Genomic DNA, 20946 nt, shown 5'->3' with positions numbered 1-20946 from the left:
ATGGACATTTTGTGGACATTTATTGACATTTTAAGAGGGTAGTCCACAGACTAAGGGAATGATATTAATATACTATTAAGGGATGAGAAAGGTGGTAGTGGTTAATGAGGATGTATTGAATTGTGTGGGACCTGGGCATGACGTAAATAGTATGGAATAAGGGGTGGATAATGTCCTGGTTTCAGCTGAGAGGGTTGATTTTTCTTCGTAGTAGCTAGTGTGGGGATATGTTTTGGATTTGTGCTGGAGACAGCACTGATAATATAGAGATGTTTTTGTTCTATGGACCTGTTGTTGAGCAGTGTTTACGCGGGGCCAAGGCCTTTTCTGCTCCTCGCACTGCCCTGCCAGCGGGACGGCTGGGGGTGCACAAGGAGTTGGGAGGGGACAAAGACAGTACAGGTGACCCAAACGAGCCAAAGGGGGTATTCCATACTATGTGACATCATGCTCAGCATAAAAGGGGGCTAGCCGGGGAGGGGCGGCAGCAGCTTCAGGACGCGTGGCTCGGGGACAGTCCGGTTTCGGGGCAGGTCTGAGCGTGCGGTCTGAGTTGTACGGTCCTCGGGTGAGAAACTGCACTCTGTATCATCAGTTTCGTATACTCTGTTAAGTACTGTTTTGTTTTGTTTTGTCTTGTCTTCCCCTCTCCCTTTGCAATCCTAGTAAACTGTCCTTATACCAACCCACCAGGTCTTGTCTTTTTCCTTCCCATTCTCCTCCCCATCCCACTGGGGGGGGGGGGGGGGGAAGTGAACAAGCGGCTGCGTGGTGCTCAGCTGGACGGCTGGGGTAAAACCACGACAGAAAATTATTCATAGTGGAGCTTTTTTAATTTGAAATTGAGAATTAATATAATTTTATGAGAGTCACAGAACAATTTGATTTTAAAATATCTACATTTAATGGTATTTTTTGTTTCTCCAGCTTTGAGTAGGATAGATGTGCTGTAACAGACCACATCTTACGAGGAGCATCTTACTAGGAGGAATAGCTAAAGCTAAATAGCAAGGCCCACATGGGACCTGCAAAAGGGAGTAGCAATGGGGAGGAGAGACGGCACCACATCGGTCACAACAAGTGGCTCAGGAAGCTGCTGTGACTTAGCAGCCAGGAGCTGGTGAAGCTTCTTGTACACATGCCTGTACACACCCATCTCATTTACAGTCCTCGAGGCTTATATTTCTTCCCTTAATCACAGACTTCTGCAGAAGGCTGCATTCATGCTTCTAAACATTCCAGTTCCATTTCATTTCAGGAGACATCAATCTTAATTAAATGGCCTAATGATCAGTTTTGATAATAATATTATGCTAGAAGGATGTTACTCTTGAAAGAAAAAAGAAAAGAGGCAAATAAAACATAACTAAAGTCAAATGCTACCATGAAGTCTTGGAAAAGCAAAATTTGTTCATGATATGCTCAATGATAGCTACACCAGGTGGCAATTTCAACATGACAAATACTGACAAATTATTTCTGCTAAGAAAGATTACATTAAATTGCTACAGAGAAGCAAGGTTTATCATCTTCACATTGCCACTGTTTCTTTTTCTCTGAGAGACAGCAACTGGGTAGCACAGGTATAAAACACCAAAGTTGAAAACAGAACCAAAAAAATTGAAATACATGTGTATTTAAATCCAGAGAAAGGAACTATATAATTTTAAATTTAACAATATTAGAATCCCAGATTTTCTTCCCTCTGTTAAGAAAAATCTATTAAAGTATAAATAAAATCATAAAATAAAAATAATTAAAACCAAACCAACCAAACAAAAAAAAATTAAATAAAATATTTTACAAATTCCTAAAATTAGTCACAGTGCCAAAGCCAGAAATTGTGTCCAAATAAGCAGGAGAGTGATTGCAAGTTCAGGAAATTATTGAAATTTTAAAAAAAAAAAAATCTTCAAAGAGAAGGTAGATGTGTAAGTACAATAAAAAAATAAAATCATTATGGAAAGCTCAGGGGAATGAAGTCGGAATAAAATGCTCAAGGTATATAAATATTGATGTAAGAGGACATATTTGATGGCACTAATAGCTAATGGATCTTAGGATAAATACTGACTAATTAATCTGATTTTATGTCTCAATATATAATCCTAGTATAATTTTGGGCTATTGCAACACAATATTAGAGAGAAGGAAAGTGCAAGAGAAAGACTTCGTTAATTTTAAATAACATCCTCTCGATATACTTGAAAGACATCAGAATTATAAGAAAATGAGTAAAAAATGCAAAATTATAGCTTTCAAGTTGATTAAAAATACTTGACTAAATGCTGACAATAACTAAATTCATAAATTCTAAAGCCTCCTTACAGTAGAGAATACCTTGTTACAATTAATTTTAAGAGTTAAGTAATTGTTTCTTGTAGTCCTTGCTTCCAGTGACAATGGAGGGTTTTCTTTACCAATTGCCTGTAATTCAGAATATTGTATTGTGCCTGTGTGCATGTGAGAAAAGAGGGACAGAACATGAGTGTTCACAATTTAAAATTTTTATTTCATCAGTAAGTAGGGGGATGGTAAAACAGTAACTTTTTTTTGGCTCTGCACAAAACATGCTCTCAAAAGCATCAAAATAATTGGCTGAAGAACTCTGACTAAACTATTTTTATTTGCAGCAAATCTTGGACTGCTTGAAAAATTCCAGAAATGTAAATTGCTAATGTCCAAGAATATTTCAAGAGCTAGTGGAATAACTATGGTAACTAAAAACTACTGGAATTGCTAAACCATTGCACTGATAATCCGGCAATCGCACGATCAAAAAATCAGTGAAGAATTACACTATAATTGTTGACACTCAATTTTCCTTCTTTATGGAAAACAGATCTCAAACAAACAGAATTAATAACAATGAGGTTAAAACCTTGATCGATAAAGGTGACTGTATTGATGTAATGCATTCACATCTCTGCTAGGCACTCAATTATATCTGACAAAGTATTTCAATAAAAAATAATCAGTTGTACTACAGATGGCATACATTTTAAGCAGTTTATCTGCTTAATCTTAAAATATTCATAAATTGTCTTCCATAATTTTCATGGGCACCAAAGTATCCACTACTGGCTCAAAGCTATTTAATTTTTTTTTTTTTGGGGGGGGGGAGGGGAAGAAAATCATTGCTGTCAAGAACAGAAAATAACAACAAAAAAATGTATTAATTTCAAGTCAAATATAGAATGCAGAATCCTTATCAGTGAGGACAGTTAACATGTAGTCTGCTCTGCATGACTTGAGTCTTTAAATTATGGCAGAATATTTTCCTAGGAAGAATTCCTAAGCATAATGGTCAGGAGTGTATGGTGCAATCCAATGACCACTATTGGAGGATATAGCTAATGATACATAAATATATGAATTTATTCAAATTATGGGCTACAAAAAAAAAAAAAAAAGAAAAGAAATCCAATCAAAACGTGTTTTGCAGGACGAGAAAAAGAGTTTTATACAATGAAGAGTAATACAAAGTCCTTAGCATTCTATGAAGTCATAAAAAATGCATTGGGAAGGTGCAGAAACACTGCATTAAAAATGACAGATTTAAAATAACAAATAAGCATATTTACATTTTTTCATAAGGTTCTGCTAAGCTCGGCTCCTATAGTCTGAAAGGTCTTTGATACAGGAAGTATTAGTCGTTCAGGTGTGAATGCACTGCCATCCTACAGAACCCACTGCTGCTTACATTGTCTTTAGCAAAGGCAGCAGTATCTTACATTACCTTATTGATTCTGCAACGCAACTGATAAATGCTAATTTGTTCATACATAAGAGTCCCCAATGGTCAGGGTTTTTTCTTGCATCTAGTTGCTCAGTTCTGAACATCACAGAGATACAATTCCCACTGATTCAATTGGCCACAGAATTATGCCACGATTAAATATTTTAGAAAATATGACTCCTCTTCTCAGCTGTCCTTTGGCATATACTTAAATACTAAACTTGCCAAAGCAACAGTACAAGTATTCCTAGAATTATACTGAAAATGAATAATTACAAATTACATAAATTATGGAGGTTTTCTTTTTTGCTGACACAACATTGCTTTAAAAGGTTTCTTGTCAAAAATTCTTGTTGCAAATTTTCTAGCTTTACTATCCAATGTTTAAATATTTTATACAGCTTCAGTCCACGTATTAATACCGAAGCTTTGTTTTATATTGCTTCAAAGAAGATGCATCCTTTTAAAAGGAGGCAGGCTGGTTTATTTCCCAATAAAATTGTAATTGCAATACCACATGTTAGACTGACTCATTGCCTTTACACTACAATACCACATTCCTGAATACAATAAAGCAAGCCAGAAATACTCGACTTCTTCCTTTCTGTATAATTTGAATCGACTATTTGAAAGGTATGTATTGTGCATGAATATTTTTCAGTGTAGAGAGATGATAAAAGCCTACGATATTGCAATATTTTAACTGGAAACATGAACAGAAGGCTATGTGGCCATGGAATTCATCACACAAATCTGAGAAGATACAGAAATGTTTGGTTTTTGGTTTAAATATACCAAATAAACCAACATGATCTTAATATGCATAGGGCTTGGGAGTAGGAGGAGGGTGTTTAATTTTTTCCTTATTTTTTTCTGGCCAATGAAATCATCATATAGTTGCTGCCTCAAAAAAGTTCCACAGAAGAGATAAGATAAATTTAAAAGATGAGTGTAATTTATGTAAGCTATAGCTTTGGCTAATTTTTCCTTCTGGCAATTTTTCTACTGACAAAGAAGATATTTACTGTAGGTTACAATAAAACTTTATAATCTCTATTTCGCATAGGAAAACCTCTATGACGATATATGTAAATTCTAAAGAGTTTCTGTAAATCCCACTACTTGCTGGTATACTGGGACTATATTACTTGCTCCCTGCATCAACGAAAAGGAAGCAGAATAAGCTTTAAGACTCAGATAGGAGAAATGAGTGAGTGGCAAATCCCACTGTCAACTATCATTCATATATGGTTTTCCGGCATTTAATGAAGAGGTGAATTGTCTTATTTATAATTGTCACTGTCTGTTTTTAATGTGACAGTGAAAGCATGACGTGAAAGTGCACTGGAGTATGCAACTCCAGCTGCAGTGGGATAGATGGAAGGATGTGCTGGGGATCATCTTGCGGTGGTATGTAGAAATAGAGTAGCCCTTCCTCAGGGAACTCCAGTGATCCAGCAGTGGAAGTATGCCAGAGCCATTCACAGTAATCAAGCAACCAGAAGATCCTTCTAACTTGTCTTTATTGCAGATGAATTAGTCTCAATATGTTAGGGTGTCTCAGCTGAAAAAGGAAGCGCTTAAAGCAAAGGTACCGACAGGTGCTGGAAATACGACAAGCTACAGAGACAGTCTTCTCGCACGTGCTTTTTTTATTGCATTGAATTAGAGTGATCAGTAGATCGTTTATAGAATTCCTCCAAACAAAGAAATGGATTTTTTTTTATTTTTTTTTTTTAAATCAGATGTCACAGAAGTGTTGAAAGGAAATACTGTTAAACAAACAAGTTTAATCAACTCATTTACAGGCCAGAATGTATTGGCATGATCTCATTAAAATTGCCCTACAGCTTCAAGTGACAATCCATGGCCTGTAATATACTGCCTTTTTTCCTCAATATAAGCTTCAAAAACTGCACGTAGCATGGAAAAGTGCTGCCTACTAAGTACAGATATACTTAAAAAATAAATGAAAGGTGATTCATAAAATTAGAAAGCTCCTTTCCAAAAGCTAGTAAATTTTTATGGAGGAAAGGGTATTGACTATAACAGGTATGTAATTTTTGCACAAGAAATATTCAAGCGTTATAAGCTTTGGTCTATTCTGGAAAACTTCTGGTCTATTCTGCGGAAAGCAGAAATAAGAGTTTGATAAAAGATAAAGTAATATGTAGAAGATGCTTTATCAAACCTAGAGGAAATTGCTCTATTACTTAGAAAACAGATTGCTGAAGAATTTTATCTGGTGCCAGAGCCTTGTGTGAGATGTTTATTAGCTATTTTTTCTATGTTAAAGCTGTCACATGGCTACAAAACAGCTGAAGCATATAATATTAGCCCCCTATTGGAACGCTTCCAAATGGACTTTGAAAAGAACTGGGCCCATTTTTAGCCTAGCAATTGTAAAATAGCTAGAAGGAAAGCAAAAGAAGTATAATTTTTCAGCTATATAATTTTGCAACAAAAAATACTTTGAATGTAAAGGAAAAATGCAGACCATTTGCTCAGTACAACAATTTATATGGTAAAAGTCCTTTTATGAGAAATTATTTTAGTATGACAAAACCAGCACTAGAACACCAAGGTTACAAAGTTTTATGCTTACACGTTAGGGAGTTCTAAACTTGATATCGTCCATCAGCACTATGACAGAGTCTTCAACTAGACGTCTAAATACTTGTTCTTTTTTTCCCACAGGATAAAACTTACTCACCCTGTGGATAGCTTTTGAGCATTGCTTTTTAGTATCTGTCACAACATATTTGCCCCATGGATTATTTACTTCCCTCTAAACTAATTCATCAAACTGAATAAAGAGTATCTTTCTTTTGGGCTGTTTAAATTATCCTTTACCTGTAGTATCTTGAACCTAGAAAGGACTAAGATTCCTGAGTCCTAACTAATTCCCACTTGAATCACCTACTTTTTATTTGTGATCCTCAAGCTTCAGGCTAGCTGCTGAAAAATCCTAAAAGTGCCAAAAATTCCTATGCATCAGCTTTGATGTTAAAGTTTCCCAAGATCTGAAAATTCCAGCTTTGCACAGGATGAAGCAGACTGACTTCTGTTCTTGAAGCCACAAAGTAAGCCCTTCCAAACTGATGTTACCTTAGATAGGACACCTGGTACTTAGGGTTTTATCACACGTAATATCAGACAGCAAAATCAGCAGCTGCCTTTCAAACCTGCAACAGTGCCCTTTCTTCCCTCCACCTCTCTCCCTCCTACAGCAGCTGAATGATTAGAGAGCGTGCACAAATCTCTGTCACAAAACCAAAACTGTCCCTGCTCCAGAGGAAGAATGAATGTGGGTTTCTAAGGTAGTGATTAAAGCAAGCACTGAGCCAGGGGGTGGATGGTAGAGAACTTGGCCCTCCCTCTTTTCAAAGGATAACTTCAGCCTTCTATCAAGTTATTTTAAAACATAAAATAAACGAACTGTTTTCTGAAAAAAAGAGTGTTCATGGCTTCCCAGCCTTTGAACCAATAACTTTTCTGTCAGGTTAGACAGACTGACTGTTCTCTCTTTTTCTCACTCGGTGAACATATAATATTCGAAACATAATGGAAACCATTGAAGTAGAAGTTAGAGGAATGACGGAACACAGGAGATGTCGATCTGAACATGCCATCTCTGTCCCTTTGAAGGCATGACTTTTACCACCTGGTATTAATTTGCTGTATGATGGATCCCTTCGAACTTCAACTGAAACTTTCAGTATGTATAAAAGAATTTGGGGTTTTCTAAGTCAGAAGATAATATTCCTAAACCTTTAAAGCCTGAAAAAAAGGCATAAGTTAAAATATAGTACATCCTCAATATTTCCTGGTGAGCATTTTTGATGGTCACCAATTTCATTGAAATCGGACTCCTATTCAGAGAAAGTGAATTTTGCCTCAGGGCTACAGATTTAGCAAGAAGGCACTGAAGTCTTCCTCTGTCACCAGGCCAAGCTTTGTTACAAGTATTAATTTCTTTTCACAAATCACCTCTGAAATGAGATGGCATTATTACTTACATTTTACATATCAGATACTAAAACCAAAATGGTCAAAATGGCAAACTAGTTTGGCATCATCAGGGACAAGGCTTAATAGCCTTTTAATGCTGAGGAACAGCCGTCATTAATTTCAATTGTCTAAGAAGGCAGCAGAATCAAATGTTCAGAGTTAGGAACCCACAAAATCAAAACTATACACTAAGCATTTTGGATTAAGAGATTTATCCAGTATCAGCAATCCTTTTGTTTAAGAAGTTGTTCAAATCTAGGTTTCCTGAACACTATTGAGTTACTTTAAGATGATGTCTTCTGTTCCCATAATTCCCTCTCAAACACACTCTCATAGTTTGCTTTGCTGGGAGTTACTCCAACAGCTACTCTGCAAGGAAGAGAAAGACTGATTATACAGCCTCATTCTCACAATTGTGCTTTTTAGGTTCTGAGGTAAAGAATGAGCACCACAGAATTGTATAATTATTACTAAGCATTTGAAAATTAAGAAATTCAAATCGTTAAAAAAATATTTGTTTAAAAAATTCTTTTGAGGATAAAACATTGAATGTGATATGCTGATGTTAGTTAAAACAAGCAAGAGTCTTGCTATTGTATCATAATGCCAGTAAAAACATGAGCTGACCCAAATAATTTGCAATTATCTTTAGATATCCATAGCCTCCACACATCTCAAAGAAGGAATCAGGTTCACTCCATTCTATGGATGTACTCTTGCCTTGTGGTCAAGAAATTGAACTTTAAGGGAAAGAATCAAATTCTGATCTCTGCCTTTAAATTTTTGGTTCCAGTAGTGCTGAGATAACTACAGCTATTGAACAGGTTTTTGAAAATTAAATTTAGACCCAAGAACTTGGTGATAATTCAAAAGCATTAATTCCTATTGAGTCAGTTTTCATGGGACCAGTTAAATACATGAAGTTGCACATATGCTGGCATTTTAGAAGGACCTGAGCACATTTTTAGCAGTAATATACCTTCACAAATAAAAATATGAGCCAACTTAAAAACCAGTATCACCAGTAATCACAGCTTTACTTCCAGAAGAAAGGTTATGTTGAACAGAAATGTAAGCATTACATGGAAACAGATTTGATCTGCTAATTTATAGGGATTTTATATATTTGGGTTCTACATTGTACCTTGAAAGATTCCTCGTCTCCATGGAGATACACTCAAAGTGTAAGCAACTGTGTCATGTGGTTCTACAGTAATAACAGGTGCACCACCCACCATTGAAAGATCTGAAGATACCTGGTGAAGAGAATTCACAAAGAGGAAAAATCATCAAAAGCAAGTTACTGAGGCAAGAACACTATAGCCACAATATCCATTCTACTTGCTTTGAACAGTAGAGTATGATATAAAGTATGCTATCGGTAAGTGCTAACATTTATGCACATGAAAAGAATGCATACTGGAAGAGTAGTGCTGGCATATACAGATCATATCAAGCACAAACTTTGAAGTCATTGCTCAACCTGAGTAAAAGTATCTCGCTTAGACCACGGAACTACTTACATATGCGTAGTTGCACCATCAGGGCATTAATATTTTACATACATTTTCTTTAGAAGTGTAACAATGAGGTTTAACAGTAGTGATCCATCTAACTAGACAGAGCAAAGAAAAATCTGCAGTGTTGTTTTAATGTCAATTGCTATACCTCAAGTGATATTAAACCATGCTTTTTGATATGTCGTATTTTGTAAGTGACACATGTAATAGCATACATAGTAACTATCTGAACAATGAAAAAACCAATATGCTGAATTTTAGATTTTTGTTTTTAGATTTTTTGCAATTATCAAGCTGATTGCAGGAGTACAGACTGAGACTATTTTTTAATTGCATCTCATTTCTTTGGCACTGGTATAAGTTTGCTACAGACAGACTCTATGATCAGCTGCTCACGGAAGAGACGTTCAAGTCTGAGGCATTACCAGCCACAGCTGATGATTATCTGCTTAAGTCACTGGTCGTGCAGAAAGCCAGCAGGTGGACTGCGTGAATGGTTCTCCTCACACCCTCTCTTCTGTTACCTCTGCCCCTGGGTGAAGCAAACTACTGCTAAGTGATGGTATTTTAAACTGATGCCACAATTTCTGCACTTGATGTCTGACTACAGGTAACAGTTTTCCGCTGAGGCATGGAGTCTTTTTAAAAAATATTTTCAGGATATCATGCAGTTCTGTAGCATGCTGTAATTTCTCATTACATTAAATAATAAACTTCTGTCTGTGTTGTTTAGGTGAATTTTGAGTGAAATCACAAGTCAACTCAGAAAAGCTTGATTATTTTTTTTTCCAGTTTGTTTATTCATTTCCTTAATGACTACAGCTAGCCTGACAAGCATCCAAGAGGAGACTTGTATTCTACAAAGATCTCTTCTGCAACAGTAAAAACATTAGATGCATGGATCATTTGATCATTTTCTTCCTCTGCAAAGTTACCCTTTTTTTTTTTTTTTTTTTTGTAAATAGGTTCTGTTCATATTTCTTAGTGTTGGACATGGTTCACTTCCTAGGATCATCTGGGATGTTTACAAAGAAATGCACTGGTGTTTCAGTGTCCAAAGACACTGGTGATCTTAAACTTTTCCATACTGTTCCAGAAACACATTACACTTGTCAACTATTTTTGCAGGTCCCATATTTCATTGTAAAGCTAAGAAAGATTTGGTCTTTCATGGTGTACGAGACATGTAGATTATATGTTCTGTGATATCTAAACCAGATATTTACTACCTGATTGCCTGTAACTGCATGAAGTACACACACACACACATACATATATTTACAAATATATATAATAGTATGCTACACTGTCTCTTGAGAAGGGTGGTTCTTCCTTTTGTCAGTTTTTTATTTAATAGTGTTGGGATGAGAGATGGGCAAGGACAGGCAATCATAGCTTCTTGTCATCACACCTTATGAATTTCTTACTGGTTGGAACCACCAGAAACTAACAGTTCTCAAATTTGTCTAGATTTTAAAAAAATAAAAAATGGGGTACCTACTTCCAAAAGGTGTATACATATTTTCTCCACTGAGTTGTAACCTATCCCTGTAAAGGCAGCCAATATTTCCACACCTGGATAGAGCCCAAAATGTTTTTTTCCTTACAATGGATATCCGTGCCATGCACATTTTATGACCAAACCCCATCAGTGTTTCCAAATTAGGCAATTTTCCATGGATATCTGAAGTCTGATTCATGCTGATCCCATTTAGAAGACCAGAAAGGCACTTACACCAACACTTTTTTACCAAATAACTAGGACATTAGGGCACTGGCTAGACCTATACATCTTGGAACAAAACCCTGCTCAGATTGAAGAACCTGGCCTGGTTATACGATTCTCCGTTCCTTTTGCTGGCGCTTTTAGAGTTCTGTTGCTGGGTGCCTACTTTCTCCAGTTAGACAGAGAACCCAGATGGCTGCCTAAAACTGTGGATTTCAAGGCAAGAAGTGTCTAAAAGAAAGCAACCAGCAGTGCAGAACTTTGTCACCTCTTTTATCCCTATTTATGAAAGCTTCCAAAGGCACTGAAGGGGTTGTTCTTTCATAGTATGAATTTAATTATATAAATCCTCTGAATCTCTTTATTGTTGTTCAAAAGAATTCCCAGGGCTAGAAATAACCTTGTTTTTTAACAATCTAGAATCATATCCATGAGCTTGTGTGCAAATTTTATTATTATGTGCATATATGACAAGTATAAAAATGATACTGTTTATATTAATTTACAAGCTCAGTTTACTTTTAAAGTCGTTTTTTCTTCCATCACCACTCTAATCCTCAGTGAAAGCAAAGATCCATCTTTACATACATTCTGCAGAAATCATGCTGGAATGATAGATCTGCAGATTTCTGATTTCTCTTCTGACTACTTTAAAATAACTGAAGTACATATTTTGAAAAAATCAGAAATTATGCTTGATGACAGTAAAGCATTTAACTTGGCTGTTTTAAATTAATTTAAATTTCATTTTCATGAAAACTTCTACAGGTTAGATACCGAACATTAGAAGCTAGTTTACAGACATCAGCTTTCTAAATGCATACGATTTTCCAATGAAAAATGATGCAGTTTTTCACTGTAAATAGTTGTGCATCTCCACTGCTTCCTCAGTAGTAAACTAGTTCACCATTAATTTATAGAGAATGGAATCCTTTTGTAAAGACAGAGGTAGAATTGTTACCTTGAGATAGCTCTAGCTAACTACTTATCTCTGTGCGTGAGCTCTCTCCATAATTTGTGATTCATTTATTTGATCTATTTAATCTTTTCATCTCTCGAACTTTGGAAATAATTCAATGCTACTTGAAATGTTTGCTGAATTTGTCAATTGATTTTGCTCGTTATGTACCTCTAAGTCTCCTTCTTTCTTTCCATGGGTTTTCCACTGTTCTCATCATATCTTAACAGTAATTTGACTTAAAAAACGTACTCTCTTTCCATCTGATAGTATTGTTTTCCTCCTTTGTGTCTAAAATTCAGTCTTCTGTGGAAAGGGACCTGGGGGTCCCAGTGGAAAACAAGATCAATATGAACCAGCAGTGTGCCCAGGTGGCCAAGAAGGCCAACAGCATCCTGGCTTGTATCAGACGTAGTGTGGCCAGCAGGACTAGGGAAGTGACCGTCCCCCTGTACTGGGCACTGCTGAGGCCACACCTCGAGTCCTGTGTTCAGTTTTGGGCCACTCACTACAAGAAAGACATTGAGGTGCTGGAGCGTGTCCAAGGAAGAGCAATGAAGCTGGTGAAGGGTCCAGAGCACAAGTCTTATGAGGAGCGGCTGAGGAAATGGGGTTGTTTAGCCTGGAGAAAAGGAGGCTGAGGGGAGACCTTATCGCTCTCTACAACTACCTGAAAGGAGGTTGTAGCCAGGTGGGTGCTCGTCTCTTCTCCCAAGTAACAAGTGATAGGACAAGAGGAAATGGCCTCAGGTTGCACCAGGCGAGGTTTAGATTGGATATTAGGAAAAATTTCTTCACCGAAAGGGTTGTCAAGCATTGGAACAGGCTGCCCAGGGAAGTGGTTGAGTCACCATCCCTGGAGGTATTTAACAGATGTGTAGATGTGGTGCTTAGGGACACGGTTTAGTGGTTGGACTTGGCAGTACTAGGTTAACGGTTGGACTTGATGATCTTAAAGGTCCTTTCCAGCTAAAACAATTCTATGATTCTGTGATTCTAGATGTTTTATTTTCATAAGTTTTGTTAGAAAAACAATGTCTGACATAATTAAGAAAAAGCAAAGCTGTTTAAGTTGCTGTAATATTTATCATGCAGTCACTAAAATTAATTCAGTGAATTCTGACTTTCAGTAACCACAAATTTCCCGAAGCCCACACAACGTATGTTACATCCTTTCACTATCACTAGAAAATAAGAATTGTAGAATGCCACAATGAAACCAAAATGTAAACTATTATTGAAGTTATCATTGTCACCCTGCAGAAAATTTGCTCAAATCAATCCATGTCCAAGGATTTAACTTTTAAATGATAGTATTCTCCATTGTCTTATACCTCAAGTCATTATTTACACAGAGCCAGAAAGTATAAATGCAGCAGTTTTGTAAAATGTTACAACTTTAATTTAATTTATCAATCATCACAGATTTGAAAACTCATTCTGCAGAACTGTAATAGGGCTATTTATGCTGATTAGGAATGGAAAGTCAATCTTCAAAATTATAGTAAAAAAATCATGTTTTCCAGAGTTGAATAACCAAATAAGAATAAATTCAAAAATGTCAGCTGACAGTCCAAGCCAAAGTAGTAAATGGATGTACAGAACTTAATCAAATATATTTAAATTGCACTATCTCTTTGTATAACGAAGCTAGACAGTAATATGTTCAATGCTTCCATTTGAATATTGTTTCTTAGTTCTGTTTAACAATATTGACAGGCTCTACTTACAAAAAAGTTAATGCTCCTTGACACTAGGCCGGAACTGGGTCTATGAGAGTCACTGATCAATCTGATAACCAGATTTTTTTCAATACTGTCAAGAATGATAGATGTTTCAAAAGAAGCCCCCATTACTTTCCCTCATCCTCCTTTCAGTACTTACCTTGCAAGTTCCCGAGTTATTAGGTATTCATTTAGTTCTTGCAATCACTTTTGTTTTGCCACCAGCGTGTTAAAACACTGAAATAAAACATCTTTGCATTTGAATGAGTATATTCCCCAAATAATTCCTGCCTGTTCAGCTGCAATCCAGAGTTCTACATAGTGAAGAGTGCTACATAATCCAGATTTGTAACTCAGCCAGGTCACCTGTCAAGATCACTAATGTATCTCAAGAAACAGATCTAAGACCTTACTATACCCTTACTTGATCAAAATTTCATAACTAGTAATCACAAAAAAACCCTGCCAACAACCACAGTTATTCTTACATTCTGTAGGCCTTTGTACCATTCATTATTGCTATGAAGAATGCTTTTTCTGTAACAGGTTTAGTGAAACCTGTTACAGAAGTTCTGGTAGGTAGTGTGGAAGCCAAAAGGACTGAAATTGGAAGGACAGATAAAATCAGAAGGATTATTGAATACACAGATTTACTTGTGGTTAAAGAATACAAACTTGATGAGGGTATAGTACCTTCAACAACCAGGTTACTAGAGTTGCATGGAATTTATTCTCAGGAAATCTCACATAAATTACAGAACAAGACTTAGCCTGAACAGAGAAGCCCCTTACTAAAGATTTACAGTATATAATTTTATTATTTTGAGACATTTGTTACAAATACACAGCCTTCATGTCATTCTTTCGTTGACATTGTCAAGATCTAAAATAGATATATAGGTGATAGAGAAATGCATTGAAGCACAGGGGATTTCATAGTTTTTGACTATGTATTTATTCCACAATACTTTTAGAAATTATTAATAGTTTGTATAACCTAATAACTGAAAGGTAATTTAACTGAGCCTTGAGATTCCTCTGGAGAGTTTACTTTAATGACATCTATTTTGAACAGCACTGAGAAAAACAGTTACACAGTTTTATATTTTTACTGCAAAACCAAGCCTTGAAAGAATTAGGCACCTTTATAGCTAAAGTTACTATCAATGGTGTTGTTAGAAGGAATCATCAACACACCAGACAATTATTTATATCCAGCAGACAGTTTTATATAAAAATCAAAAGAAAATGGTATAAAAAATTTTGTCATGAGACTGACAGATTGGATTTTATAGACATACTTTACACTTCCTACCTTTGTAGGATGATTTGAATCTAATTTTCCAGCCACTAAAATCCATTTACATTGCAGTCGCTAACCTTATATTAATTCAGCATCAGAGAAGGATATGCTCTCTGACTGACATTATATGTGCCCAAATTCTTTATGAATTCTGTTGTAATGTTTTTTCAGACCCAGGAGTAAGTTAATCACAAGAAAGTTGTAATATCTTTTCCCAAGAACCAGCCATGAAGAGCACAGTGGCAGTTTTTCCCTAAGGTTTACACATCAATCAGTAGAAAATAGTTCATAAAACATTCACATTTTTCAAGGAATTTATGGAAATTGTCTTTCTAATCATGGAAAGCTTTGTGGGAACTGAAAGTGTTTTGCTTAGTATTTTTAAAGGTAGACTGATGGAGTCAAGCACATGACCTCCACTGACTTCCAAAGGCACTTCTTCCCAATTCTCTTGATACATATTAGTGGTTGCGCAGACTAGCAAACCATGCATACAAAAATTATTGCTGTAAAGACATGAGCACTCTATACAAGTTTGAAATGGGAAAAACATTGTTCAGAAGGAGGAGAGCTTTCTTAATGGAGGGAAGGAAAGAATTATTTCCCTCTTCCTCCTCCCAGACTTAACTTCAATTTCAGTAGTCACTTTTGCAATAATACCCTTATTTTGGTTGAAGCTATTAGATATATACAGTGAATACTGAGAAGCAGGGTAGTATATATACAATGTAATTATTTTTTTAATGACATGAGTTTTTATTAAGTTTATAGTTTAATATATTCCATTAGTAAAATGGAATAGTGAAGCTAAATTTACACCTTAAAGGCAAAATTACCCAAGTATTAATTCAGCCAAATTACTTATTGCTAAGTATTCATTGTGCAGTAAATTGTTTATGGACATGCCTGTAAATTATTATGCTCATCAGCTCCTGGGACGTCTCATAGCATTCTTGATATAGGCTGAGCTTTATTACTGCAGCAAGTGAAATACTTGTGTTTTTTAAAAATATCATGTATGTTCCAGTTTATCTATGAGAAGTTACCTTGTATATTGGATACACTCCATTAATGGAGGATGTAAGGAGCAAATCAACCAACCAATTCAATAATGAAGATATTCACTAGCCAACAAAATTACAAAAGATCCCATCAAAAACTTTTCTAAAACTATTACCTTTTGAATTATCTTTGTTATGTCTCCACCAAAGCTGACAAGATTTCCTCTACCTAATCATCAACTTAGGTAAAGGACAATATGGTAACATTTCAAAGATGCTGGATTAAACAGGAGAAGGATTTATTGGGCTGTCAGCAGCTTCTGCCAAGGGAAACACTGGCAAAGACAAAATCATGGTCTGTTGTGCTCTGCTTCAGACTATCCAGAAATTACAGGCAATATGGAATGAACAACAACACCACAAGTAGTATCACTTATTTTTGCTGTTGTCCTTTGTCTATACACTTCTCAGTACATAAAGTTTATTTTGCATTTCTAACAATGTTGTTGGTCACGGTTCCCTCTTAGAGGAGGTTTCCCCTTTCTCCTAATAACTACAAATAATGGTGATCATTTTCTGGATTTACTGATTAAATCATAATTTACAGACTAACTCTTTTGGAATTAAAAGCAAGCAAATTATCTTCACTACTACAATACCACAAGACACTACGTGACATCTGCTGGAGAGTGCTGGAAGTGATTACTATTGTGTGCTTTGTTGAGGACATAGTTTCCAGACACTGGTAGGTTTTGTAATCATGCCTTTTCCAACAATTCCAGCCACCTTGCTTCAACAACTGTTCTACAACCGCTTCTGGGCAAAATCCTAGCATAGAGGAAATACATTATTCACAGTGATTAATTTATTACATGCATACAAGCATGAAATAGCTGGCCTTACCACTTTTCTCCCAAAAGTCCCAAAGCAAAAAGAGCATACATGGTTGGACTGTTAAGCGGTACTTCACAGAGGCAAAAAAAAACAAACACAACAAAACAAACCACCACAAAACCAACCAAGCAGAAGAGAAAAACTACCCAAAAATCAGCTTTCAGTATGCAGACAACATCCTCAAGAAGGTCAAAGTTCAATGAGACCCAGCTCACCCTGGAATAGTCATAAATTTCTTTAACACAATGTTTCTGAAAAAGACATCCAATTAATAATTTTAATGCATTCATTTTAAAATTTTATATTTCAGTGTCTTTCGCTTTCATTGGCATAAAATATATTGAGTTCACACAACATGAGAAAGCAGAGGAAATAGTTCTGTTGTCAACTTTCAAAAACATTCACTTCTTTCAAAAGTACAAATGTATTAGAAATGTAAATGCATTCACATCTAAAAAGTTAAGATTCTTGAAAAAAAAAAAAGTGTCAAAGCTGGTGATGCCCCAAAAACACATTTCCTACTTTGTTTGGGGGATTTAATAATGAGTCCAAAAATAGGAACATGAAGCTGGAACTTTTTATGATATACAAAGTTTATTACAATTAAATCCTCCTGTAATACTGAAAAATTTGAGACTATTAAGAATTTAAGGAAGGATTTCACATTGCCATGAATTCCCATCAAACCAATAGAAGAGTGCTGCTGGTATATATGTGATCTCTCTCTGTAAAATAAGGTGAGGTCACTGTCTACCAATAGCAGTGAGTAAAACAGCATACGGTGCTACTGGTACCAAGGCTGAGAACAAAAGATCACTCGTTTCACAACTCTATACTAGTTAAGTAGTCAGATTTTTATCTTCTAGAATCTATATTCTCCCCTTTTCCCTCCCCCCCGCCAAAAAAAAAAAAAGAAAACTACCAAAAAAAAGCTACCAAAATCCAACATCTAGACCCCTCAGTTCAAAGATACATATTTAAATATGCTGATAATTTTTAGAGCACACTCTACTGCCTTGTTTTCATAGATTGAGCCCTCCTAGGAAATAGTATACAGCCATAGCATCTAGACGCTATCTACTCTAGATTTCAATGCCATAATAGAGTTACAAAGATGGATTTTGTTGAGCAAGGTCCAAGATGTTCTTGCTCAGGAACCTTCTCTACAGCTGAGAAGAAATGCGGAAGTCATCTATTTTGCCCTAATGTACATTCTGCCTCTCCTGGCAGATGACATGGGGTCCTATACATGGATAAGAAAGGTGAGGAATTCTACTGAAATACTTTTCTCATTTTCAAATTAAACATGCAGATAAGATAAATAGTAGGAAAATCATGCAGTAACATGAATACAACAGCGTTTTTAAATAGGAAAATATGTTTGTGTAAATACAGTTATAAAATATATTTGACTAAAACAGTGAAAAATAATGATTATGTTTAATAGTAAAAAGATCTTCTTGAGCAGGGAAACTAACAAAACCCTATTTTCTACGAATTTATATCTTATGTCCCTCCACTGAAATCACAACTACCTCAGCACCTCCTACTCCATCTCCCCAGTGACCCATTGCCCTTCAGCAACTCCAGTTTGTAATTTCCTTAAAATTTTCTTTTCCGTCAGCAAAAACATACAGTATTCCCAACTTCCTCCAACATCCCTGAAACAACAGCTGGGCAAAAGACACTAACTGCTATAATTTGTTCCAAGAAAAGCAAGCACTGACTGGCCAGGCCATTAGGCCATTAGAAACAAATATATAGTGAGATCACGCTGCCATCTTTCCCTTAGTAGGATAATTTTTGTCCTTTTCCTGTAATATTCCGACGCTTTATGAAAATTTTAGGAACCCTGTAATTCTCAAGCCCCTTCTCTGATTTCAGAACTGATGGAGCTGGCCACTGGTCTCAAACCAGTGGAGGAGGAAGGGAGGAAAGACTCGCAAATTAACAGAGTGCAATTGTTGAAGTGTTGTTCCCTTGGGAACCAGACTAAAAAATGAAGAAATCTTTTTCCATGGAACATACAGTAAAATCATATACTATCTCACAGACTTCCTGACTATAAACATATCAATATACTATAAACTATAGGTAGATATAATTTCTCATGGATGCACAAATTTTAATAGTATATTTTCAATTACAATAATATTTGCTATTGTGATATATAATTGATAGCCCCTTGGATAGAAAAATAGTTGTCACATTATTCCAAAAATTTACCTTGTACGTTAACTTGCTCCTGGTATAATTGGGCACCCATAAAATTTTTCGAGTGATTTTTCTCACTTGGCAATCTATCACAATATGATCCTGTGCCAGAGGTTTCTTCCCTATTCCCTTAAGGCTAAAGATGTTCTCAGTGCCAGCTGTATCATTTCGCAGAATAAGCCTTCCCTATGACAAAGAAAAAAGAAGGAAAAAAAAAAAGTTTCAGCATTGTAAAAGTCCCCTTTGGCTACCAAATCAACTCCTTTAGTCTATTAATCTTAAATCCAGGCAACAAAGGATGCTTACAAGAAAGTGTTCCTATTGAATTTTTATAAATTATGAGATTTAACAACATAAAGCCTTCATACTTCTAGATTTTATACCACTTGACTTCTTCCTGGAAAACAAATATCCAAGCAAATATGTTCTCATGCATCCTTATTCCTCATATAAAAGATAACTTTGCTCAATCATTTCCATCTGACCATCAACTAAAATATTCTTCATAATTATTTGTTGTCAAAGGATTCAGGGCTTTTGGCTTTTAATGGTTTTATAATACCAGATGCCTAAACTACATTATATTTGGTTGGTAATCCATGCAGAAGGATTACTAATGTTTCACAGAATTTTTTTTTTTTTTTTTTTCCTTTGGCAATTCACACATTTGAATAGCAACCTGCAGTCAAAATCTGTCGGCTAGTATACAGGCAAAAATACATATACTGCTTCTTGCTAAAGGTGTCATAGCCTTTGCTCTGCTCTTTATTTTAGCATTCAGAATAGTGATTACTCTGATGGCAAAATCAGCTCCTAAGTAGTGGCTTAACTTGTAACAGAAATTATTTTATGAAAGAAAATACCCATGATATAAATTCATTTGTGATGTATACATGCACTGAGAAATACTCAATGGTACTACTTTATTACTAAGGTAATGACATACAATTTCATGTATGTATTTAAATTCAGACTAAGACAATGTACATTTTTATGATCAAAGTTCAGAATCTCTACAGACTAACTGGTCATTTCATTAAAATGGAGCGTTTGATAGAAGAGCAAATAAAGGAAGAGAAAATAAAGGGTAGTGGGGAAATCTATCATGTCTAACCTTAAGCTTTGCAAAGTTAGTTACTTTGTTTTTTCACTTCAGCTGGTAGGCAATCTTCCAATTTCTGTCTCTCAAGCAGATGCCTAATGTTAGTAACTGCTTAAGCACTTTCATAATTTTGACACTGATGTAAATTTTATTGACAGAAACATCCTTTTCAACTGTTGAAACTAATTTCCCTCTTACCGTTGTTATGCACTCAGCAATAGGCTTGAACATGAGAGGATACAGTGCTGTTTCACCTAGACCCACATTTATTAGAGGAGGGCCATAAAAACCCTGTCCTTCCAAAATTGCTTCAAGTTTCCAGTTCTGGCTGGACATGTTACTCTGAAATCAAAGTAAAAATGTAAATTAGATTATGCATTTAAAGCTCTTAACATGCCTTTCAGCTTTTACTTGCAATTATCATCAAATCTGAGCACAGTACTCATTTTCCCAAAGTACTCACTCAGAGCACCTTTGGGGAGAATGAAACAGTGTATTTTAAAACCGAATTAAGCTAATAATAAATCCCTTATTCCTGGCAGCCAGTGGTACTGGTACCAATACTATTAGTAGCAATACTGTCAGCAGGAAAGCTCATTAGAAGAATATGTACATGATATAGCTAATGGTCAAGATGGAATTTATAAGTATCTTTATAAAAATTTACAAGTATCTTTATGGTGCTGTTTAATGCTTGCCAAAGTTCTGTCCATCTGTAGAAAATCTTAGTGTACCTCTTTGAAGTGCTGATGTG

The 20946-nt window shown here is 35.7% G+C and overlaps 1 protein-coding gene across 1 annotated transcript in view; it reads right to left on the bottom strand.

The window, feature by feature from the left end:
- CFAP47 (cilia and flagella associated protein 47) overlaps positions 1-20946 on the bottom strand; it is a 360776-nt gene that overhangs the window by 156978 nt on the left and 182852 nt on the right. Inside the window, exons 47-49 of the mRNA XM_075774464.1 lie at positions 20391-20534; positions 19103-19276; positions 8895-9006 (exon numbers count right to left, since the gene is read on the bottom strand). Of these exons, the coding sequence (XP_075630579.1) occupies positions 8895-9006; positions 19103-19276; positions 20391-20534 (430 nt within the window). The remainder of the gene's footprint in view (positions 1-8894; positions 9007-19102; positions 19277-20390; positions 20535-20946) is intronic.

The sequence above is a fragment of the Balearica regulorum genome, chromosome 1, assembly GCF_011004875.1.
Source record: "Balearica regulorum gibbericeps isolate bBalReg1 chromosome 1, bBalReg1.pri, whole genome shotgun sequence".
Taxonomy (NCBI): Eukaryota; Metazoa; Chordata; class Aves; order Gruiformes; family Gruidae; genus Balearica; species Balearica regulorum.
This window is presented reverse-complemented; position numbering and strand designations above follow the sequence as displayed.